We start from the raw sequence: 26325 nt of genomic DNA, 5'->3' as shown, positions 1-26325 counted from the left end.
ATTTTAGAGGTTTCTGATCAGCCTCCCCCGAGTCTCCACTCGTTCCAAGAGCCTGCTGAGCCCCCAGACATGCAAGAGTTGTGGGAGGCCCTTGAGATGGAAGACAACGAGTTCCTGCGCAAGGACCCCTTGCTCAAGAAGGAGGTCTGGACCATGCTATCAGAATACAGGGACGTCTTCTCCAACTCTACCCCCGGCTGCACCGATATAGTCGAGCTGCAGCTGCGCCTCAAGCCAGGGACCCAGCCGATCCGCCAGAGATTTAGGGATCTGAACCCGCGGCAGGAGGCTGAACTGGAGAAACAATTGGACACCTGGCTACAGGAGGGAGTCATAGAGCCGTCAGACTCCGCCTGGAGCAGCCCCCTGGTGCCCATCAAGAAGAAGGACGGGAGCACCCGCTGGGCCGTCGACTACAGAGCCCTCAACAAGTGCCTGGAGCTGGACAGCTACCCTCTGCCCAGGATCCAGCAGCTGGTAGAACGAGCTGGAGGGCACCGCGTCTACAGTGCCCTGGACGCGGTGGCCGCATACTACACCATCCGTGTGTCTGAGGACAGCCGGCCCTGCACCGCCTTCACCACCCCCAGAGGCTTGTATCAATGGAAAAGGATGCCCTTTGGCCTGGCTACGGCACCATCCGTCTATTCTAGATTTATTGCAGGGGTCCTAAACCCATTAGGCACAGCCAACCTCCAGTCATACCTTGACGACGTCCTGACCTTCCACCAGGATACCTGGGCCCACCTGGCTAGGCTCCGAGAGGTCTTGGAAGCCCACCGCAGGGGAGGAATCCGCCTCAAGCCAGCCAAGACTAAGCTGTTCCGAGCCAAGGTGGATTATCTGGGCCACACCCTCAGCCGTGAGGGGATAGCCATGCAAGAGGATTATATTGACCGCATCCTGGACTGGCCGGCCCCCAGCACCCCCAAAGACTTGCTGGCGCTCCTGGGGTTCTTTGGATACTACCGCCTGTTCATCCCAGAGTATGCCGACCTCACCTACGAGATGAATCGGCAGAAGACGGCCAAGACCCTAACCTGGACACCTGAGATGGAAGCCCAGCTGCTGCAGCTCAAGGACAAGTTCCGTCAAGCCCCCATCCGAGCGCCGCCCAGGTTTGACTTGCCAGCGGTATTCCAGCTCACCACAGATTTCAGCAGCCGCGCCATCTCTGCCATTCTGAGTCAATGCCAGGACGGCAAGGAGAGGCTGATTGCCGCCGTGGGGCGCAAGACAACCGACCCCGAGACTCGCTACCCGTCCTGGAAGGGAGAGATGGCCGCCATTATGTATGGAATCCGGAAATTCCACGGCATCTTGTCCTACCGCAGCTTCCAGATCAACACTGATTCCTCAGCCTTGCTGCAGATGAAGTCACTGAACACATCCACAGGAATGGTGGCCCGCTGGCAAGAGGAGCTAGCGGCCCTAGACTTTACTGTCTGCCACCGTCCTGGCACCCAGAACACCAACGCTGACGCCCTCAGCCGCCGGGAGGACGCCAACATGCCAACGGCCAGCGCCGAAGAATTAGCAGAGCAGGCTGAGTATCTCCATAACCTTTGCCAGCTAGGGGAGTCCGCAGCCAGCCGGCCCCCTGCCGCCCGACTGGACCCAGCTAGAGTACTAGAAGCCCAGACACAAGACCCCCTCCTGCTCCGTGTCCGCCAGTGGGTGGCTGATGGCAGAGCCCCAACCAAGGCTGAGCTGCGCGGCAAGGACCGAGACGAGCAGCAGTACGCCAGCCGCTTCTCAGCCCTGGGACTTGACGAGCATGGCTGCCTCACCACCACTGACCAGACCCTGACAGGGGAGCGGACAAGATACCTGCTGCCTTCGGCCCTCCAGCAGGACGCGTTTTTTCTAGCCCATGGGACCCCCATGGCCGGACACTTTGGGATGGACGCGACCATCGCCCGTGTGGCCATGCACTTCTGGTGGCCCAACCTGGCCCGTGACGTCCGCCTGATGGTTCAGACTTGTCCTGAATGTGTCCAGAAGGTTACCAAGGAAAGGTTGAAGCAAGGGATACATGTACCCTCCCGCCAGGGGTATCCACAGCAAGTCCTGTTCATCGACCTGGTGGGGCCGCTGCCAGAGACCCCAGATGGGAACCGCTACATCCTCACCTGCCAAGATGGATTCAGCCGGTTTGTCAGCCTCTACGCCATCCCCAACAAGCGCACCCTCACGGTGGCTGAAGCCCTGCTGCACCGCCACCTGGCCACGTTTGGATGCCCCCTGAAGATCCACTCTGATAATGGGATGGAGTTCACCGGCCAGGTATTCCAGGAACTGGCCTCCAGGCTTGAGATTGGCCTGACACATCCACCACCCTACAACCCACAGTCCAACCGAGTGGAAAGGTTCCATCGGACGCTCAATACCGGCATGCGTCTGTTCTTAGACAGAGACGACAACAACTGGGAGCCCCACTTGCCTGCCATTGCCTTCGCCTACAACACCAAGGCCTGCAGATCTACCGGCGTGACCCCGTTCCTAGCCTACTTTGGGAGAGAGGCCAAGCTTCCGGTGGACATGGTGCTCCGGCTGCCAGAAACAGAATATGCCTCGGTTCCAGCCAACGTCCAAGCCCTCCTGCAACGTTACTATGCAGTGTATGATGCCATCCAGCAGAAGGAGGAGGGAGCCATCCGGAGGAGCGCGGCAGCTTACGAAGGCACGGCCAAGTATGAGGTTGGAGATTTGGTCTGGTACCTGGCCCCCCGCCTGGTGCCAGGGAAGGCAGCCAAGATCACCAAAAGATGGACTGGTCCCTGGAAGGTAGTGAGGAAAGCTACAGAAGTCCATTATGTCATCAAACCTGCCTCTCCAATCGCCAGGATCTCGGAGGTTACCGCGCATGTAGGCCGACTGCGCAAATACACTGGAGATGTGACTGCCCACCAGATTCCAGCAGACATCCAAGTTGATGTGGACGGCGACGAGGATGCCACCGAGCTGCCGGTTGGAGCGGCGGCGCCCGCAGCTGACGACCCAGGACAGTTCCCAGTGCACCAGCCGGCCGCAGCCGCCCCACAGCCCAGCGGCCAAGATCGTGACCCAGTAGAAGAGGACCTGCAGGAGCAACCCAACGAACCACCGCCGCCGCCGCCAGTTCCAGAGCCACCCAGAGATGCCATCTGGAATCCTGACACAGACATGGAGCACCTGCCAGCCAGCAACGAGCCTGTAGGAGGAGAAGCAGCTGTTGCAATGGAAGAGGCCGCCCCATAGGACGAAGCTGAAGCCATGTGCCCCCTGTTGATGACAGCCATCCCTATCCGTGTGGGGGCTAGGAGGCCTCACCCATCGTCATTCCCCCCTTGGGAACCACCAGAGTTAGCCTAGGCCTCCGTGTCCAGCTACCCGCTGAGGCAGAGCTAATCCTGCAGACAAGGCAAAATTTCCAGCGCAGGGGCCTGGCCGTCGCCAACCCCCGTCTAGAAGCCAACCAGGAGCTGACAATGCTGATATCCAACCACAGCCAGACCGAGCAACGAGTGTCCCGTGGAGCCTGTGTAGCCAGAGCTGTCCTCCATCGAGCTGTGCCCCAGGAAGAGCCTGTCCTGCGCAGACATAGGTTGTCGTATCCCCAGGTTCAAGGCCTGGTGGCTCGAGAGCCACGCAACCCTTGAAGGGGAGGTTGTGGTAATACGACAACCAGACGGACAGGCAGTTTACAGAGTTGCTACGCTGTGACTTATGATAACAAACCCACTGCACTAATCTTATTATATCACCATCTATCTCATGACCGATGTTGACCCCGCTATCTAGCGGTCAAACTGGCCTGCCTAAATGTGGGGAGGGGACTCAAACATGCAACTATCACGCGTCCCTCACGCGCTTATATAACCGGGAGGCGCTGCCTCCCCTTTTACCACCGCTGCCCCCACAGCCTGTCTACCGCCGGGAGCTAAGCCTTAGCGTCCCACACCCCCTTCAAACCTAACCATTGTTATAATCTGTTGTATATATATAGTAAACATTGCTTGTAAATATTATTCAGTTAAATATATAATTTCTGTATGACTAAATCCTGCTAGTTTATTTTGGTAGAGTAATTCAAGGCTAGGGCTCGTTGAACTCGAACTCGTTACCCCGTGGGCCGAGAACGCTCGGCTTACCAGAAATACAACATATTTTATCTTTTTAAACTAAAAGTAGCGCGACAAGGATAGGCCAAATCCTATAAAATTTTTAAGGATATCCTAAGAATTACTTAAATATTCCTTTATATATCTAAGAAAGGCTATGAAGTACAACCTAATCCATAAGCTCGCCTGTTAAATTTTATAGTTTTTTACCGATCAAATGCATTTAAACTAGCGGCTGCGCCCCTAGCATCTAGAGACTCTTGTCTTGATAAGGGTAAAATGAGTGCAGAAAAAATCCAAAAACCATCCCGCAACCTCCCTGAAAATGAGAACTCTATCAGTTCTGTAGTTATAAGCTTCAGAAAAAAAATCTTACTACGGATAAATAACAGAAAAGTATTTCTTTAAAACGTATTTATGCTTTTGTAGATGAATAAGGATAACTTTTATGCTGCTGCATTTTGGAAACACTATTTTTGCAATATGCTGTTTTAAAAGATATACATTTTCTTCACATGTACTCTTACATGTTAACATACTACACGGTAAAAAATAATTTATAACATTAATTTCATTCATTTTTTATCAGTGCAGCTACTTTGTAATTAAGGTTTATCCGTATGTCCGTCTAGATAGAAACATATTTAATGATATGTACGCTTATATTAGCTCAGCTGTGCTTATTATAGAATATCTAGTTTGTGCTATTTCAAATAACAAGGACAATTTTGTCTATAAGTATCACAGCAAAATAACGAAACAAAAATAAATGTATTTTAGTAATTTCAAGAATTAAAATAATGGATATAGAATGTACGTGGATTTTATGACAGAGGAAAATTATCGTTATTTTGGCTTGCTAACATGGACATTGGTCAGTTCCAGTAGAAGGGTGAGGAGGGAAGGGGCAAAGGGGGGAATCATTTTTTAGGCCGTTGCGCGTTTCACTTTATTAGAGAACATAAAAATCTGGCGTAATTGATCCAAGTAATAATATATCCATTGTATTTTTGCACAAAAAGAAAATGCAACTTTTTTTTCCTAACACCCTTTATGTATGTATACGAATAAGTAAATTTTTATGGGTCAGAATGGAGTAGATATAATATTTTTTTCTTGGGCCAAAATGTATGTGTGTATATCAAAATCACCCCAGAGCAAAATTTTCCTGTTTATATTACAAGAATGTAATACTTACTTCTGGCCAAATTAAGGCTTTGCCACAAAAGAGATTCGTAGAAAACTATCCATTGATAGTATAAAAAAATGTTTATGAATGTATTATTTTATAAAAAATTTTTTGTCTGAAGCTTTCTGAACTGATTGAGTTATCGTTTTTAATGCAGCTCCATATAAGTCCTGGGATGGTGGTAGGCTATTTTATTTTTAAGATTTAAGTGTTATTAAGTGTTAAGTTTGTTTTAGGCTACTATTCTGTTCCTTCTTCTCCCTTTAAAAACAGAACCCATAGATGCTAGGGGCGAAGCTGCAAGTTAAATATATAAATTAGTGGTTTTGAGAGCATTTAGCTCTAAAATCGCAATTTGACTCTGAAAAAAAGTAATTTTATGCTTTACAAGGTTAAAGAAATGGTGAATCTTTTTTCCAAGAGACTCTTGAACTCTTCTCAGGGGGATAGAAACTAATTTTCAAATAAAAAATATTAGGGGGGGGGGGGATATACCTATTTCCCATTAAGAAAAAACTCCTTCATAACCCCACCAAAACTATGTATGAGTCAAAAACGTGTTTTTTTATACATATTTTTTTGCAATATTTTTCGTACTTTTTGATAATATACTGCATAATTCTTTCGTAGTATCGCGGCCACTTTATACTTTGATTCATCAGTATGCTGTATGTCCGTTTCATCTGTCTTTACATATGCCTCTATATAATTTTAAAGGATGTTCGTCTGTGTGTAATCAAGGACAATAATGTCCAAAACCAAGAAAGTAATGACCAGCTTTCATAGATGCAAAAGAACAATAATATAAAATAAGGCTAAAATAAACTCTCTAAAATAAGAGTTTACATATATCAGGGACAAGGGAATGTCTTTCTGACCAACAATTCTATTAAAATCATACAATCTAATCACGAAACCTTTAAAAGTTTTGAATGTTATGGATGATTCAACTATTATCAAAAAGGGTTTATAGTAAAGTACATAAGGGTTTAAATTCGCTAAATCTCATCACTAAACCTCAATATTAAATAAGAAATTAGCAGACAATTATTCAAAACAAACAACAGAATTCTTACTAAACAATTCAAAAGTAGGGAGATTAACAAACATTTTTACTTACTTCCTAAAATTAAAATCTTTAATTTTTTTTCTTTTCCATAATATTTGTAACTGATTAAAGACAAAAAACAAAATATTTTATTAAATATTTACTTTGATGCATTTTCAAACACTTTTATTAACCCTTTAAGGCAAGTTAAGACAAAAGTTTCATATTGATTCAATAATTAAAATACATCTTAAAAATAAAATTTATTGTTCATTACTTATTAAAACAAGGATGACAACATCCATAAGCGAAGCTCTGAAATTGAAGGACAAACAAACACTAACTCTAGTAGAGTGTTAGAACTGAATAAACTGAATATTAATGCATATGTCTACAAAATTGTAAGTAAATTTGTTGCAAAACCAATTAAATACATGTTACTGTTTAAGGACATAATGACGTTCTTAGAACTTGATTATAGAGATGCTTCGCTTATAACACTATACCTTGTTGTAATAGGAATCAGTATTAAAAAAATCTGATGACTAGGATAATTTTAACATACAAAAATTTGTTGTAAAAAAAAGTAAAAAATAAGCCTGTTTTAAATGGACGTATAAACTTTCTGGTAACGATTATAGAGTTGCTGCGCTTTCTAAGTGGTACCTACAGGAATTAGCATGTAAAGTTTAAAATTGATAGGACAATTCTAACATTTTTAAATTAACCGAAACAGCAAACTGTAACAGAAAGACGTACGGACTTACGGACCGACCCTAATTATAGAAAAGCTTCGCTTTTAAAAAATAAATAAACATAAAATAATAAATTCTATTTGATGAACAACTTAATAACAAATAAGCATGAAAAGAGATATATTGGTGCCTTACCACAAAGTTGCCTATTAAGCACTGATCCCCCTCCTTATTTAGATTATATCTTTTGGTTTCCTTAATGCTATACCAAAAGGAATCCCGCCCCTTTGATCGTTTACAATTTGTTTTAAATTAATGGTAGGAAAAGTTGGGATTCTGTGCTCTACAAGGCACTTTGGGGAAAATTACCCATTTTAAATTCTATAAAAAGTTTGTAAATTGTTAATATTCGAGAAGATTTGTTGTTTTTATGTTCAAGTATTGCAGGACATGATAAATCCTTTTATGATTTCAGGGAAGCTCCTTATTTACATTCCTTATTTTGACACTTCCCTCCAACTTGTTTTGCAATTAGAGGCAAGGTGTTGTCAAGAAATACCAAATTAAACAACAACAAATATTATTAAATGTATGATTTGGAAAAGCATAGTTATGTAGTTCAGAATTTTATTGCTAGATGTCATAAAAACTTTTTTTATTTTTAATTTTTAGATGAATATTTAAACAATCTTAAATATTTTTCAAAGTATTACAACTATCCACTTTTTGGGATTTTTAATCAATTTTATTCACTATTTAACATTTAATTTACGAGCAGTCTATGATTTAGATAAAGTATTTAAGGTATGTAAAATCTTTAATTTTGCCTGTCCAATTAAAAGCTGAACATGAAACTAATCTCTGACAATCATTTTTGCATGGCTCTTAGTAAAGTAAACATAAACTGATAAAGTAATACTTGAGTTTCTTATCAAATTCTGCCAAAAGTTGCTTAATCTCATCATCTAGTTTTAACTGGAAATCTATGAAATCAGCTCTATAGCATTGTTTGCCAGAATAGCATTCCCTTGTCCCTGACATATATAGTTACAAAAGTAGTTAATCAATTTAATTTCAGAAACCCCAAGGCAACAAACAGACAGACGTACAGCCATACCCCACTTAAAGAGTAGCTGCGCTAATTACAATTTGCAAATATAAATTAGCCCAGCCAAAAGAAAAATTGTTTTAGAAATCTAAGTGTGTCATCAATAACGCTAAATATATCACAACAAACGAAATATTATTACTTGGATGTTGCACCCGATTTTCATGTACTCTGATAAAGTGATGCTAGCTAAATAACCCATAAATCCCCTTTACCCTATCATTTCTTTCCTACTGGATTAACGAAGTGGCCAATGAATGAGGCACATATTAGCAAGATAAATTGACAACAATTTTCCCCCTACTTTTACACTACATCCATTACTACAGCAAAAACTGCCTATGTCCTTTTGCTTCATATCATTAAAAAGCAAACTCTCTCATGAGTTATTAGCTAGTATGTACTATATGAATATGAAACACCTTGCGAAACTGAGAATGTGTGTATGTGATAGCAGAGCAGAAATTACATTTTATTGACAAATATAAATCTCTCTGCTAAAATTAACCCCTTTTATCTAAAGAAAAGTTTTCATATTCTGAAAAAAAGTTTTTTTTGGTAATTTAGGTCATCTTGATCCAAGGTTGTTTTATTTGTAAATTACTGAATTAGAATGGGTTTAAGCCATATTGCTGTCTCTTTCCTCCTTCTTCTACTGTAAAGCCCCTGGATAATAAAAACGAAGCACAACCTTAAATTTGATTTTAAATTTTAAGCTTCATTTTTGAATGTTCGATTTATTGATTTGTTATAATACATTTCTGTGTCAGACAGTTTAAAGTTAAGGAATATTTCAGCAAACAAGCCTTTGAGATGAGACATTGCAATTCAAATTATACAGAAAACAAAGTTTTATAATCATGCTTTCTTATTCGTTGACTCTAAAGACTTTGGGTATTTTTTATTGAATCCTGATTAGTTTGTTCACACTGGTAGTATCAAACTAATTTGCTTGATTTCTAGCTATTGCTCTGAAATATTTTGTTGTAAAAAACCCATCCCAAAATTTTACTTTTCTATAATAGTAAATCGGTCGTAAAAAATAAAATTTCAATGGTCATGGCCGAGTTTTATTTTCATTCTGTACTCTTCAGAGAGAGAGGGAGGGCATTGCAATTTTGTCCATAGATTTTTTAAAATTAGGCTCTTTCATTCGTTGGCTAAAAAGTCTGGATACTTTTCCTTAAACCTTGATTGTTAGGTACACACTAAAAATGAAATGGCAAATTGTTATAGGAGGGAAAACATCAATTTAATTTAAGAGTTAATAAATCTTTTAGCTTTAATCCTGGGCTCCTTCGGTCTTTCGGCGAAGCCACTTGTCATAAAAAATAAAATGAGGTTCAAAAATATTATTCTAACCTCCCCCCTAATTTAATTTGTAAAACTAGTAAACGTCGGTGTAAATTAAACCCACAGAAAAATTGGGTGTGTGTTCACTTCTGCAAAAGTATAACAAAATCAGATCATCGTGACTGTACTTTATTCCAAGAGCACAAAATATCACTTATACTAATCGATATATTATAACTTTGATGTTGCACCAAATTTTTTATACTCTTACAATCTGACGCTAGCAGCTGGCTAAAATAACGTTGCTTCCCATCCAACATTTACCCCATTGCCTTACCTTCTACTGTATTAACAAACTGACCAATATGTAATGTCCCTAATAAATTAATGATAAATTTTCCCCTGTCAGAATATCTACATATAGTCTACATATATCCAACTCTTTCATCAATAAAATCACCCACTTTGGTCTTATTGCTGAAAAGTCTTTTTTGCGATAATCGCAATGCGAATTTTATAATATGCGAAAGTGAAAGTACACAGTGAAGATTTGCACTTGTTTAGATCATAACTTTTATGCAAGCAAAACTTATGCAATATTAGGGTATGTAAGTATTATCAAAAATTAAAAATCTTGACAGAAAAAAACTATTGTATTCAACTTTTTTACCAATCAAACAAAAAAATTTGACAAATAAAATGCTTTTTTTTCTGTATGTTATTGTACTTGAGTATGCTATAATTGTCACCAATGCCAAAATTAATACGAGACGCTTGAAATTTGACTTTTAAAAAAGTTATAAGCATTAGAGTTTTTTTTCTTTAGATTTCATTTTTAGGAAAGAGTTAAACAAAAATAATTGAAATTTTGATTTTTTTGATCTTACTATGTGAGACTTAAAATATGCCACAAAAATACTGCAAGCCTATAATGCTCCGAGCATATAACAGCTTTTCAAGCCTTTTTGGTGTTTTGAGAAAATTGCAATTTCAAACATGAATGATAACGTCTAATAATAAAGAAACTTAAAATAAAGTATTATCTTTATTATGAATATGGAACCATCTAAGAGTCATTTTTTATTGGAATCTTTTTTTGCACAAGTGAATTTCTTCCCTTCAAAATGTATGGCAAAATATTCGTATATGCAGTTGTCGTGAACCACCTTTTTAATTGCACATCCTTTTCAATCGGTTTTTATTATTTACAATAAATATTTACACATGTTTTACTACATGTTTTTTCCTTAAAAATGGCGGATTTTATTTTCTCAAAAAATCTACCGTTTTTTAAACCTTTTTTTGCTGTATGGCATTCCAGATTCGTGTTTTTTGGGTGAGCAAGCAAGCACCATCTAATTATGTGCTACAACCAGGCAAAAAGGGTTCAAAATAGAATTTTTGCAAAGAACGAGATAAACAAAGTCAACTTTCGTATGTCATAAATTATTATTTTGCCAATTCTAAAATTCTGTGTTTTGGTAATGAAAAATCTCGAAAACCACTGAACCGATTAGGTTCTTCTTTTCAAAAAAGATTTTTTTATGTATCTTTCAGATAAACAGGTGGACTGACTGAGACTTGCAAGTAAAAAGTAGCTTTGCTAATAACATATCTCAACTTTTTCAAAACAGTTACCCATCCCTTTATTCCTGCTTATAACAAGTTATGCTAAAAGTTTGCCAGGTTTATATGAATGGCGCTTTTTTTAGGTCAAAAATGTAACTCAAAATACTCTCTACTTTTATGACATGATTTAAAAAAGTTTTCAATATGATTTTTAAAAATATATGATAGAATTAGAATAAAGATACATTATAACAGATAAACTATCCTTGCGGGACTTTCCTGAGTCTAACCTAACCGTGTTAGCTCAAACCTAATTAAAAACGTATTTTTTTTAATATGTTAATCACAGGAGGTTCCTAATGTATTAAAAAGCAAAAATTTTGACAAAACAAATGTTTCTCCCCTGAGGGGACATATCATGACCTAACTTAATCGTAACCTTACCTGGAAACCACTTCTCAGGGAGGACAACGGGTCATCTAGGTCCAAAAAGAATCCTTCTCGCCTCTGAAACAAAAACGTTAGTTATTTTCATATTGTAACAGAAGAGCTTCATCATCTAGAGAAAGAAGAGCATCATGCGATGCTTTGACACCTTTGGATTTTAGGTATGGTAACATCCATTATTCACAGACAAACAACTCTTTGATTGTACGATATTTGTCTGGAAGTCATAACTTTGCATGGTAATGATTGCGCCTGTTTAAGGGCCAAGATTTTCCCCCTACTCTTACATTTAGGTCACGTCTAGACATAGCAACATTAGGTACCATTTGCAACGTCTCTAGATCGACGCGGTGTGTACCAGATTCAAACCCGTCATCAAGCCGACACGTTACCAATACACTTTGACGTGGGTTTAAAATAGAATAGCCTAATTGCAAAATGCAATAAATCTATGAGTATAGATGTATATCTGCCTTGTTCTTCAATGTCCTATTATTAAGCAATTCAGTTTTTCTCTCATACGGACGTACTTTACTTCAAACCTATTATATAAGTAGCATAAGAAATAGATAACTTCTGAACCAATTGGGTTTTATATTTTAGGCGAGCTTTAAATAGGACCTACGATGGTTTCAGGATATTCTTTAAAAGTATGTCAACATATGTTTTTTAAAGATTTCTAGCCCCTAGATGCTAAGGGCGTAATCGCTATCTATAATACAAAGTAGCTTTTTATTATAAAGTAGCTTTGCTAGATAACAGTTAACTGATTATCTAGCTGTATATTTTTTTGCAATTTTGATTTATATTTATTGGATACTTATAAAATTATTTTTTAATGGACATATTTATCGGATGGTTGAATTTTTAAGTAATCTTTCATTTATAAAACTTGTTGACCCATGACATATTTAGTAGCGCAGCTACTCTATAGGCAGGGTATGTTCGTCAGTCTAAAATTGAGTGTAATTTTCTTGTTTTTTTTTTATAGATTTAATGACATATATTGGTAAAAATTCAAAAACTAATCTGTATAAATTCACTCATAATTCTCAATGTATAAGACAATGGACAATAAATTGATATTAATCCCCAATAATGATTATCAAAATTACTCATGTAGATTAATATTTTCTTTTGTAAAACAGTTTCGAAACTACAAGTTTGCCAATCAAAATACAATAAAAGCATCTAAAGTTTGTTGAGCCTTTAAACCTTGATTACCATTGCAATTAACAGTCCAATGTCCCCTCCCTCCCTGATTGATGCTTATTAAACACTTATAATTTCTTAAATGATATACTTGGTCGAGTTTATCAATTAAATTATCAATCAGGCGCAAACAAGTATGACAAAAAATCAGGTGTTTTCCCTCAAGTTACTATGCTGAGCACAGAAACACCTCCCCCCCCCTTATTTTTTAAAGAGAATAAATTAAAATGGGTGAGGGTGTAGTTTTTAGTAGGGTTGGGCCGGATACTTTTTTTGCCGGTTACCGGATACCGGATATCCGGTATAGGGATAGTTTCAATATCCGGTATTCGACCGGATATCTAACCAACGCTCGATATCCGGCAAATTACTGGATATCCGGCCGGATAACCGGATATTCAGCAGTAAAAATCAGCCAGATATCCGGTATCCGGATATTTTCAATATCCGGTAACCGGACGGATATCGAAAATGGCCGGATAACCGGCAAAACCGGACATCCGGCCTAACCCTAGTTTTTAGTTCATAACTTTAGGTTAGGTTAGGTAATGCTATATGGGACAATGGGTTGGGGCCCCCTGCAGAACATCAGCATAGAACAAATTCCCAATCCCTTCATTTCTAATTTATTTTCAAAAGTAAGGAGGGAGACTCGAGAGTTTAGTTGTTCCACAGGCATTTATAAGGAAAGCACAAAAACTATAAAACAAGGTTTAAGCGCAGCAATACACATTTTTAAATAAGGTAGTGTCCATTATTTTCTTAATTGATGATGAATTTTAAAGATCACAACTTAAAATAACTTAAAATTAGATATTTTTTTAATTAATATAATTACAGAATTTTTTTTTATTTTTTTTTGAACACAGTAATAGTGTCTAACTGATTATGATGTAACAAAAAAAATTAGACAATGAGAGGCCACTATAAATTTTACCATTGGTCAATAACGGCCTCTCATTGGCTATTTTTTTTTTGTTACGTCATAATCAGTCAGACACTATTACTGTGTTCTTTTTTTAAAATTGTGAGCTTGTGGTTGCTACGCTACTTATGAATAGCATTATCCTTGTTAAAGCGGTTTTTAAAGAGATAAATGTTCATTTTATGTTATTAGGTAATTCGTCATTTCAAAACTAAAATGAGTTTTTAACATTATCTTACACGATAAGCAATTATTCATTTTTAATATGATTCAAGGGGTTGACGTACACATGCTTTTAACTTTTCGGCCAGTCAAAAAGTTGCATAGCAATCATGGAGGGATGGTATATTGGACTATTAATTACACTGGTAACCTTTTAAAACATTGTCTTATTTGTTGGCTTAAATACTTTGGGTACTTTTATTGTAATTTCATTTTTTACTTTTGCCTTGCTCAAAATTAATCTGCAGCAGCAGTAATTTTGTTTATCATCATTGGGGACCGTTCATTGTCTTGTCCCTTAAGATCCTTGCATAGCGTTAAATAGCTAATACATTCTCAATAAAAAAGAATGATCAAATAAATATCTATAGGCAAATATCTTTTTATATTATTTACGGAAAAACAGGCGACAAAATAGTTGTCCATGACATTTTTTAGGGTAAAATTCTTGTCTGAACATCCTTTGTTTGGAATGTATAGACATTATTCCAAGGAACCTAACTTGATTTATTGAACTTTTAGTAATTCTTCTTTCAACAACGGAAATGCGATACAAGGACGTGCTTAACGTGTAGCAACGAAAACAAGAATTATACTATTAACAATTGGTCGTTTTTCTTAAGAGATCCTTTTGGAGCAAAAAAACACACCCTACCCTTATTTTGAAAATAATAAATATGAGAGAAATTTATTTTGTGTATTACTTTTGGTAAGGTTAGGTTAGGTTATGTTTGGAAATGGGTAGCCCAGCAGGGTTAAAGTACCACAGAGAAAATAGATCTAGTAGAGGTTAAATAACCCTTCCCCCCTCTATCAAAAATAAATGAATGGGGTTTCAGTGCTCGACAAGTACTTTGAGGGGATCAACAAAAATCACCAATGTTTAAAATTGGCATGCGAATATCCTAACGTCGATAATATGTCTGCAATGACTACTTTTTTGCACGAAAATGCACGTCGACAACATCAAATTAGTTTAGACAGGTCCATTACACAAATATATATAACCAACTAAAGAGAAGCTGAACGCAAAAATGGCACTAACAGTACCCCATCAGGGATCTTAAGGGATAGGACAATGGACAAAAAATTGATGTAGGACTGTGAACAAATTTCCTCTGCTGAATAATTTTTAAAGTTCCAGTCAATTAAAAGAATCTTATTTAAAAGTACACACAGTTTTTGAGCCAACGAACAAGAAAGCATTCTTATAAAACTTTATGTACCAGTGTAATTTCCAGTCCAATGATCCCTCCCTCCCTGATAAACAAAAAGTAAAACATGCAAGAAAGGGATTTCCCTCCCGCAAAAAAATACAGCCACTCCCCCCTCCTTAATCCTACCCCGGATTTTATTCAGACATTTGAGTTATAAATATTTGGTTTACTAGAAATAATTAAAGATAATATACCCAAAAGTTATTTTATGAATTGCCTGTACTACGGTGCTATATATGATATTTATAGTATTACCGAAACCGGTTCTAATCCTACGGATATCGATCGGTTTCGAACCCATACTGAAAAAGTATTTTTCATATTCTTACCCCCGATAATTTAAGATTATTATATATAAAGTTATGAAGTATGTTTTATGGGGTTTCAGAGATAATAATATAGTGATGTCACAATATATTTAGACTTTTGTTGTCTTCTATTCAATTAAAAATAATTGAGAAAAAAGGACTCGTAAAATCAAATTTGGTACTTTTCAGAAAACTCTAGAAAATACCTTTTGTTTATTTTAAAAAGTCATATTGCCTTTACAAATTATATCTTAATCTGACACATTCGATTTTGAGCAAATTGCCTTTTTCATATCTTTTTTTAAGTTCATTAACAAACAAATATATAAAACATTTACGTAAAAAATGGACTGGTGGACAGTATTAAAGAGTAGCTTTGCTGCAATAAAAAATTTAAAGTGGGGAGGGGACGTTTTTTTCCAATATTAAATATTGATAAGCATATTTTACTAATTCTTTAGGCTATATTCAATGAGGTTTTATTACAATAGAAAATTTTCAAAATTATAATACATTAATGAAACCCTTTACTTCATACAGTTAGAAAAATTTATGAAAAACAAAAATTTAGGGAAAAGTAAAAACTTCCAATAACAACGGCTTCATGGAAGGTTCAATAGGCTATATTCAACTTTACTTAGGTTTGAATTAAAGTCGTGTGGTGGTTCTAAGCAATGACGTCCAATGGGGGGGGGGGATTAAGGGGTGATTACCCCACCCCCTTAAAAAACGATTTAAAAATGTATTTCCTTGCCTATATGATATAAAGATTACCCCCCCCCCCGTTTTAATTTTTTTTTGAGTACTAGATGCTAGGGGTTAGTTCCTTATAAACTACTCAATTTATATATCCCTATTTTTCTGTGATTGCTTGACAATTTGACAAAATCTATATTTTTTGTGTTTTCAAGTGTATACTTTTTTCTATTTGTCTTATTGTTCGCTTAAATTGTAGGGTTTCAACGATTATTTGATATTTAAGAGAAAATAAGAATATAGCCCTTATCCTAGGGAGCTTTCCTAGACCTTGTCTAACCTAAACTACGGATAAATATAAGCTCTTTGAAAGCTTTGTTTATGGTTCACATTCGAATTGGGCGAAAATTTGAATTCCTTAAAATCAATTATTATCAAAAGAAGATTTATAGGAGTTATAGGTCATACAAATAGCTTTAAAAAAACCGAGGACATTTGTAAAAGTTCCCTTAAAAGTACAACCCATGCAGACCAACATTTTCTAGGATCTTAAAGTTCAAAAAAACCTTATAACTTTTTACTGATACAAAGATAAATTTTATTATTCAATTTAGATATTGTAGGCTTGTTATTGCTGCGCTACTTTTGGACATTATTGTCATTGTTTTCGCCATATCCCAAATTTGTTAAAAATGATTGCGCATATGTACTACTCCATGTAGCATTGTTTCAATGTTTACATTTCTCGTATTCATTCGAATCCGGTGGATAGGAACCGGTTCTCATCCATACGAAAAAAAAACTATGTCTAGCATCGTATTATATCCAGCTTTCTACGAATATAAAAATGTACAATCATAAGATTAAAACCAGTTTTTTAGCCCCAAGGTGCCGTAGGCACGGGCTAAAAAAAACTGTATTGTACATTCTATATCCGCGGAAAGCCGTTTATAATACGATATGAGAAATAACTATTAAAAAACTTTGTTCAAATACTCAGGGATATAGGGATAGGACAATGGAATGTAAATTAACCTTCCCCCAAATTATAATATACAAATTCTGACTTTGTTAGCTCGCAAATTAAGAAAATAAGAATAGGTAACAGATCTATAGTTTAGATGTGTACACAGACAACTACCTCCCTTCCTATTTCAACGACCCTTTTCGTCTGCTTATAAATTATTTTCTACTGCTTGGCTGTGTTAATGTAAGCGACACCTATGGTTGATTTTCAATGACCCAAAAGAAAGGTTACATGCACAAAGTTGATGCGATGAGGAGATACAGCTATTTAACCATTTCTCCCTCTAGTGTTTTACTCTAATAATTTGATTAACTTTCACTGTCCCCTTCCTCCATGAGAAATAATTGAGTTACCGCGGTTTCTTGCAGGGAATGTCGGAATCATAATCAAATTTCTAAAGTCAACTATATTACATTAAATAAATTGAAAAGTAAAGGGAAAAGGGGTTAAATAACTGTATGTCCTTGCCCTGTGGACTCTGTGCCGACTTTCAATTCGGTCGTTGTTATCATCCAATAGCGTCGGCTATATTAACACAACCAAGTCGCTACAAAAGAGAAGAAAGCAATTTACCAGCAGACAAAAAAGGTCCCTAACTCTGGATCCAGGTAGTTATCTGGATTTTATATTTATCTATACTTATACATTTATTTGACATTATATAAAGGGTTCATGAGGAAACATTATTATATTTACTAAAGATGCATGTTGATACAAAAATAGCAAAAAAAAATTGTATTGGCTGAAATTGGGACTTATTAAACTTATATCTATCCCAAAAATACAGACACACTTACATTTTCAGACACCATTATAGAGATGCTTTACTTGTAACATTATGCCTGTTATTTTGTTAGAATCAATATTTCAAGAGTCGAAAAAACAATTCTTATAATTTTCGGCATTTTGATGCCATACCCTTTGTCCGTGGGTCTGGTTTAGTAATTGTTGTATTTGTTCTTTGACAAATTAGTAGTCCCAACTAGTCAGGGGATGTAGGGACATTTAAACTGTAATTAATATTATTACGCGGATTTTTTTCTGTGGATAATAGCTTTCATAACTATTTTACCCAACAATACTTTAATTTGAAATTAAGCTTAACATTGGTCCTTATAGATCCAAGTCCTTAATATAAAGTCTTGCAATCAAAGGGTTATTTGCCTTCCTGATAAAAAGAAATTTTAGAAAGCTATTTGTATAAAGGAGTAAGGTTTTTTTGTTCTTTAAGATTTTGCTATCCAGTTAACCTGTTAGTTCTCCATTTAAGGGAAGCTTTACATAGGCCCTGGGAAAAGTCGATGTAAAAAAAAAATTTTAAGTTACTTATTCTTTTTCTCTGAATTAAATTTCTAGCCTAATTATACTATTTTCTTAGTTAACAATTCAAAGGGAAATGAAAAATTGTGACATACTTGAAAATTTAATTTTTCTTCATTTTAAACATTACTACTAGCGGGTTCTTAAGACCATTATATCACAATAATTACAATACAAATTAGGATAATAATTATGTCCATAAGTAGCGCAGTAATAACAGTCTAACAACATTTTTGATTAATTAATAATCTACAGTAAAATCCAATCACCTTATTATATGTAAAGTATTGGGTCTGTATCTTAAGATTTTGATACCACTACACGTACAGAGCACATAAATACTAGGTGCACTGCGGCTTGTAAACATAAAATTTTTTAAAGATATGATCAATAAATGTAAGATTTATAGAATAATTTGTAAGTTTTATAATCATGTTTTCTTATTAGCTGGCTTAAAACGTTGGACACTTCAACTAATAAAATTTTGTTTGAAGGAGTTAATCTTGTTTATCATCATTGGAGATCTACATCAATTTATCGTCCATTGTCTTATCCCCTAAGATCCCTGGTGTGAACAGTTAAAATCTGAGTTTGGCAATCAGAAGAACGTACAGACATGACCAACACATAGAGTAGTTGCGTTATTAAAATGGAGGTCTAGAAAATATCTGTACTGTGATTTCTTTGCACTAAAAATGCTTAGGAATTGTATTTAATTTGACAAAGACATTGTTTGTTATAGTCCAAAATGTCTTACTTTTTTCTTTGATTTATGTGTACTGAACGTGACAAGAATGAAAATATACATAAAAGTGGTGTGCAAATGATATTCTTATGAAGACCATAGTATCTAAGCATTTTCTATAGAGAGAGGAAGCTGAAAAATACCTTAAAACAAACCCAAGACTTAATTTTAAAAATAAAACAGCCTAAAATCATCTTCAGAGCAATGTGAAGCTTCCCTTAAATGAAGAACTCAATCGGTTCAGTGGTTAGTGAGATCCGAATAAACAGACGAAAGTAACTTACTACTTGGCTTAATGCTAATAATGCCTTTAAGAACAATATATGTTTGAATATGTCAGACAGACAGACGGACAAGTAACATAAAAAACTTCATTTAAAAATGCTGTACGACATACCAAGGCCTGTTTAATTTCAAACAAATTTTTATGTCAAACTTAATTAATGCAAAATGATACTTAAATTTCACTGATTTTTTTGAATTTTTAAAAGCAAGGCTTTTCTGCAATTAGAGCCATTAAGAGTTGGTTACGGATAGCGCTAATCGTGAATTTACGTTTGGTAGAATTGTCCTAATAGTATTAAACCTTGTACATTATAAAATCTTAGGTCACTTTTTAAATAAAAGCAACAATTTTAATTCATGTAAAGATTAGATATAAATTTAGCGTAGTATCTCTATAACTATTGAACATATGTTCAAACAGTCAAAAGAGGAGATTATAAAAACCTTAGAATTAAAAAAAAAATTAAGGATTTATTTCTATAAAAATACTAGCCGTCATATACCTATTTATTCACCCTGTAGGAGGTAAATCGTGACCTTAAATTATATTTTTTAAACTAAGGATCTTAAGAAATTATAGCTGATTTTTTCAAATAACCTATTATTTTGAGTTGTCGTTAATGTTCTTTAAACTTTAAAAAAAAATACCCATTAAATTTGCGAAAAAAACAAGGATAATATTGTCCAAAAGCAGCACAGAAAAAAAAGTTAGCAAATGAGGGACAGCGAAGAAAAGTGAAATATCCATAATTATGATAAAACAGAATTACAGTCAGACAGAAGGAAAAACTCACAGATGCAAAGACTTAAAGGTTAGCTTTGCTACTAAACTATAAGAATAATTTTGTTTGAATTAAGTAAATGAAAAGACCTGATAGGATGAAATATGTTGACATACATACACGAAATACCCTAACTACATATAGTAGCTGCGCTACCCAAAAATAAAACATTAAAGTTCCATTTTTAGGCATTATAATCTTGCATGTTAAAGTAGTAAATTTCAGGGATCTTAAGGGATAAGACAATAAAAAATAAATTTATATACATCCATAATGATGATAAACAAAATTTTCCCCTCTGTAGATTACATGTTTGGTTACGACCAGTTTGGAACTAACCTATCGAAATTCAATAAAAATACCAACAATTCTTGACCTACCGAATGAAGCAATAACTTTATAAAAATTTTGGGTATTAATGTAATTTACATTTTAATATCCCCCTCCCTTCCTGAGTAAATTTAAACTATGTATTAAAAGGTGGTGTGCATTCACTTGCACACATGTATCGTAGTATTAAATTATCATAATTGTAATTTATTACAACTATATTATACTCTGTAGCTTTAACTTTTCTTTGAACAATAAATGTAAAAAATCGATAAGTTCTATACCTTAATTGATCCAATTGACAGAAAGTAAAGGAAAAATTTGTCCACATCTTTAATTGTAATTTTTCATATCCCAGGTGTATAATAAGTCAGCAATAAATAACTACATTTCTTTGGAAAAAGCTTTCATTGGGTAATTTTTCTTTGTCCAAAAATTTCGTTGATCTAATTGTTTGATATATTACCTCTTTTTTTGAATTGTGTCTTTTTGTGAATGTGTCCAATTCTATTCGTGTATAATAATAAGCGGAAGTGAATATCCACCATTAATAGGTCCATACTTGACCTATTTTATGGAGAAACGGACTGTTAAATGCCTTTTTAAATTTCAACTACTGCACCAAAAAAGCATAAGTATAGATGTATAATCTAGAAAACTAGTATGGCTTCAAAACCGATTAATATCCCCTGGATTGGAACCGATTCTCAGCCATACTGAAAAATCGTACAGAGAATTGTATTGCAGAATTTACCACAAAAATCAAAATAAAAACCTTAAACTTAATACCAGTCGGCCCCTCAGGGCTAACAGAACTTATTTTAATCTTATAAATTTCATTTTAATACCTGCGGAAAGTTGTCTATGACACGATGTAACAAATATACTTATTCATTTTTCCATGAAAAATAAATGTAATAAAAATAAATAAAACTGCTTTTAAATTATACCCAAAGAAAAAATTAGGATCTACTGCAGTTCAGGGTAAAATATTGCTGGTAACGAATATTGCATAAAATCTATGCATTTTAAAGGCTACTAGCTGCCAAACGGCTGAACGTACAGATCATACCCGCACACCATTTTAAACGGTATAAGAAGGCCAACAAATAATCTGAAATAGCCAAGATCCAATGATGCACAGGGAAAGCTTCACTAAAGAAAAAACGCGTAAAATAGGCCTTTTTGGCGTATTTCTCTGCACTGTGAGATAATTATGCATTATTGATTTATGGCTATTCCAGATTATTTGTAGGCCTTCTTATGCCGCCTAAGACAGTGTGCGGGCATGATCTGTACGTTCAGCCGTTTGGCAGCTAGCAGCCTTTTAAATTTGTAAATTTTTGGAAATATTCGTTACCAGCAATATTTTACCGTGAACTGCAGTAGATCCAAAAATTAGATAATTTTATGGAGGTCAGGGATTGTGCCCCTAGCTTTCAAATATCAAGCTTCCCTGAAATTTGAACCCAAATAGACAAACAGACCTCTTTTTAAAAAGTTGGACTTTGTTAGTAAATTGCAATAGCTTTTTAATATGCGTTGAGGTCATTTTCAAAAGCAAATTGTTTCTATAATTAGGGTCCGTCCCTACGTCTGAAACCGATAGCTCTTACCATTAATTTAAAAAGGTTAGAATTGTCCAATTAATTTCAAGCTTGTCATAGTGATTCATATAGATATTAAATACGATTTAGAAAGCGTAGCAACTTTATAATTTATATATAGATGTGTGTGAGCAAATAGAAAAACAAATTGATCCCATGGAAATTTAATGTCCCTTACATAAAAGCATTATCAACAGACCGACAGACAAAGTAATATGTGCAGTTATTTCAAATTGTTTAGTAGAATTTCACCAAAACTAGCTCTGTAACTTGAATAGCATCCGGGAAAATCCAATAAAGCATTTATAGTTGTATCGATACAACGCGCGTATGCGTCTATCTTGAATAGCAGACCAGAAATTCACGTATCTTCCATGAAATGGACAACGTTTAGAATTATAGAGTAGCTTCGCTACTAAATAAAGTAGCTTGATGTATATGTGTGTGTATGTTAAATATGTCTAAAAATGTTATGATTTAGGGAGAACTAAATTATTACTCCTAATTGCCCACTATCATTAAGGGCGTAGCTAGTAGTTTTTTCACCTATTTTTTACGCTGTTATCATATTAACAAACACTATTAGTAATAATTTAATTATTAGAATATTTTGCAACCTAAAAAATTTGGGAACAAGTCTGACAACATTCATAAGTAGTGAAGCACAAAAAAATCATGGATGGATAGCATTTGTTAAAATCAAGAAATTTGTTTTGATAGAAAAAATCTCGAAACATTTTCCCCATATTTTTATATTTATTATTATTCATATTTTGTACCATATTTTACAAAAAAAAAACAGACGTCTATTTTGAATAGCAGCTTAGAAATCTTTTTACTTTCATTATTTTTTAACAGTACCTAACTACGCCAATACAAGTTGCGAAAATAGATGTTCCTACACTTCCGTGAAATTTGCATCATAGTAAATAGTGGCAAATATAGATTGTGCTGTTTTAATAATCTGCGGTAACTAATTTGATACTTTTGTGAAAGTGAATGTACACTTTGAAAATAATTTTGGTACTACCCTTTGGCCATATTTTGTACATATTTTTACAAACATTTAGACTATAGAAATTCCTAGAACCCCTTTATTTAAAGCGAAGCCTTTCTATAATTAGGGTCCGTGCATCAGGAACGGTTAGCATTTATCAGTAATTTAGGCATCGATTATAAACTTTGCATTGTAATTTCTGTAGTAGTTAGGTACGATTTAGAAAGCATAGCAACTCTATATTCGTTACGAGAATGTTCTTTAAACATGTTTATTTTTTATTTTTGTTTATCACAGTAAAGTCAAACGGATGTCCTTGGTTTCCTACCTGGGAGTTCCCCCCCCCCAAAAAAAAAAAAAAAATATTAAATACACTGGAAAGTAATACCTCAGGGTTGTCAATTTAATTTAATCTAGCTTGAGGGCGTTGAACTTTGACAATAATTATTAGTGTTAACTACTGTTTTATATATTATTTATTCCTTGTTCACTAAATGTTTCATTGATTTAAGATATACTGATTATTTCATGCAAATTGTTGCTTATCAATGAATAAATATTTTGTTATTTTTTTACTCCATGTTAGTCTTTTTTATATATAAGTATTGCTAGCCTCACAAGTTACATTAGTCTGTATTACAATAATTATTATCAAAAAACCTGTCTGGTTTTTTTTCTGTTATTATGGTTTTTTTTTAATTAACATATGCGGCGCCGCCTTTTCTAACGCACTAGTACTTCGTGCTTCATAGTAGTGTCTTATTTATGTATGCCATGCCCTCCCATAAGGGTACTAATTGTTTAATCTAGGTGTTTTTTTCGTAAATCTGATCCCGCATATTGCCAACCTGGCGGCTACCTTTCTTTCATCAATCTTTCAGGGCTGGTTCTACACCCCATGGTAACATTCTGTTCACGGGTCACCAGCTTGCAACTTATTTTATTCTAGGCCTATTTTCCCATCCCCCCCCCCCCCCCCACTTCCTTATGTTAATATTGTTATTCTCATTTAATTATAAGTATTGCTAGCCTCGCAAGTTATCTTAATCTGTATTTCTTAACAAATCATTAAAATATATTGTTATTCCATAACCTGCCTGGATTCGCTGATAATACGGCTTTTTAACCTTTAAGTCGCCGCTCTTTCTAACACTTTATTATTACGTGCTACACAGTTGCGTCTTATTTATGAATGTAATGCCCTTGTATAAGGGTTCTAATTGTTTAATCTAGGTGTTTATGTCTATATCTTGGTTATAACTGATCCCGCATATTGCCATCCTGGCGGCTGTCTCTCTTCCAGCAATCCTCTTGGGCTGGTTCTACACCCCATGGAACATTCTACTCTCCGTTCACTGATCAACAGCTTTCAACCTTATTTAACTCAGACTTTTTCACCCAACCTTCTTATGATTTTTGTTCTTCAATCTTCTAACTCATATTTTACCTTTCATATACTTTTCCTACCTAAAAATGCTTATGTAAATCTGCTCCCAAGCCACCTCCTTCCCTTCCCCTTTTTTTATATATTCTTTTTTGCTCTATTTACTCATTTTTATTAAAGCAACTTTAATATTTCTGGCTTCTCCTTCCCCACCCCCATTTCTCGTGTCCCTTAACTACTTTTCTAATTGATTATCCATGTATTGTTTTATATGATATTTTTGTGAATATTGCTGTCATTGGATTATTTGTATGTTCTCTTTATTTTTCAGGTGAAGCTATTCCAATTTTACCATTGTTGTTCTATTGTTAATATGTCATTCTTGGAAATATTGTTAAACTTTATACTTTCTGTACACATAAAAATTAAAAAACCCAATAAATAATTAAACCTTATTTTTTATTTTTATGTGATATAATTATTCAAATGTCTGATTTTTGGAATACTGATTCCTAGAAAACAAAGTAAAATGTTGTAAGCTAAGCATCTCTATAATCAAGTCTTAAAAATGTGAGTATGTCTTATGTCTTTATCCTGTATTTGTTTCAACTTTCATATATTTATGTTTTGATAATTCAGTTATGATACTCAACAAGTGTTAATGTTCGTTTGTCTTACCGTTTCAGAGCTTCGCTTTTATGAATGTTGTATTCCTTGTTTTTACTAATTTTATGAATTACGATTTTCAGATATTTTATCAAATGTACATTGATACTTAACCCAATATTCAGCATTCTTAAGTTATTAAATCTATTACTTACCCTACTTGTTCTAAAATTGTATGTCTGTTAAATTTACATTAAATTTTTATTTTAAACTATAACATTTTACGTTTTTCTGTGGTTAAAGACCTCGAAAACTGCTTTTAAAATGAATTTAGGCAATATATGCATAATCCTCATAATAAAGTAACAGAATGTTTGTCTGTCTGTACCAAAGGATCTTACTAACTGCTGAACCGATAGGATTCTTCTTTACAGGGTAGCTTTTCATAGATCTTTTTGAGGTTTATAACTATTTTAGCGAAGGGTACCAATACCCTCCCAAGATAAATCAACTCTAGAAAAAATTGTCCCCTCCCCCCCAAAAATATTAAATTAAAAAAAAAAATTTGAATGGGGGAGGGGGTGGTTAGTTCAAAACTAGCAGTGTTCAATATTTGAGACCAATTATTTAAAGGGGTAATATTATTTATCATCATTTGGGATGTATATTAATTTATCATCCATAAAACATGATTTTTTCTATTAAAACTTAAAAATATTTAAAGAATATTTCTAAACACATAATTGATAAATACATATAACAAGTGTCCTAGCCGCTAGCGTCTGTCCGTCTGTCTGTCAGCAAGTATTATTATCTTGGGAAATATTGTCAACAGAATACAATTTTAGTAGCGCAGCTAATCTATAACTAGTGTCTGTTTGACCGTCCGTCAGACGACTAAACAAATTACAATAGATTAGCCAAGGAGTGAAAGGACATTAGACTGAATTCTATGCTCGTTCTCTTATTTGTTGTCTTGAAAACTTTGGGGACTTTTTATTAAACCTTTATTGGTTGATAAAACTAGCTAAGTCCTAGATTTTACACTCATAATTTTATGTAGAGAAAAGGGGTAAAATTGTTTTTCATAATTGGGGTATACTACAATATATTGTGTATTATCTTATTCCTTATTTAGAGGCCTCTAGTAGCAATCTAAATATTTTTTTTAAAAATAATTCTTTACCTAATAAGGTGGTAGTACCCTCCC

The 26325-nt window shown here is 35.3% G+C and overlaps 1 protein-coding gene across 2 annotated transcripts in view; it reads right to left on the bottom strand.

The window, feature by feature from the left end:
• LOC145334707 (uncharacterized) overlaps positions 1 to 26325 on the bottom strand; it is a 159945-nt gene that overhangs the window by 65263 nt on the left and 68357 nt on the right. For both annotated transcript variants that reach the window (XM_080180284.1, XM_080180285.1), the window contains exon 6: positions 11450 to 11512. In XM_080180284.1, coding sequence (XP_080036410.1) covers positions 11450 to 11512 — 63 coding nt within the window. The remainder of the gene's footprint in view (positions 1 to 11449; positions 11513 to 26325) is intronic.

Source organism: Acartia tonsa, chromosome 12 (genome assembly GCF_053477335.1).
Source record: "Acartia tonsa isolate MP-2025a chromosome 12, ASM5347733v1, whole genome shotgun sequence".
NCBI classification, from domain to species: Eukaryota; Metazoa; Arthropoda; class Copepoda; order Calanoida; family Acartiidae; genus Acartia; species Acartia tonsa.
This window is presented reverse-complemented; position numbering and strand designations above follow the sequence as displayed.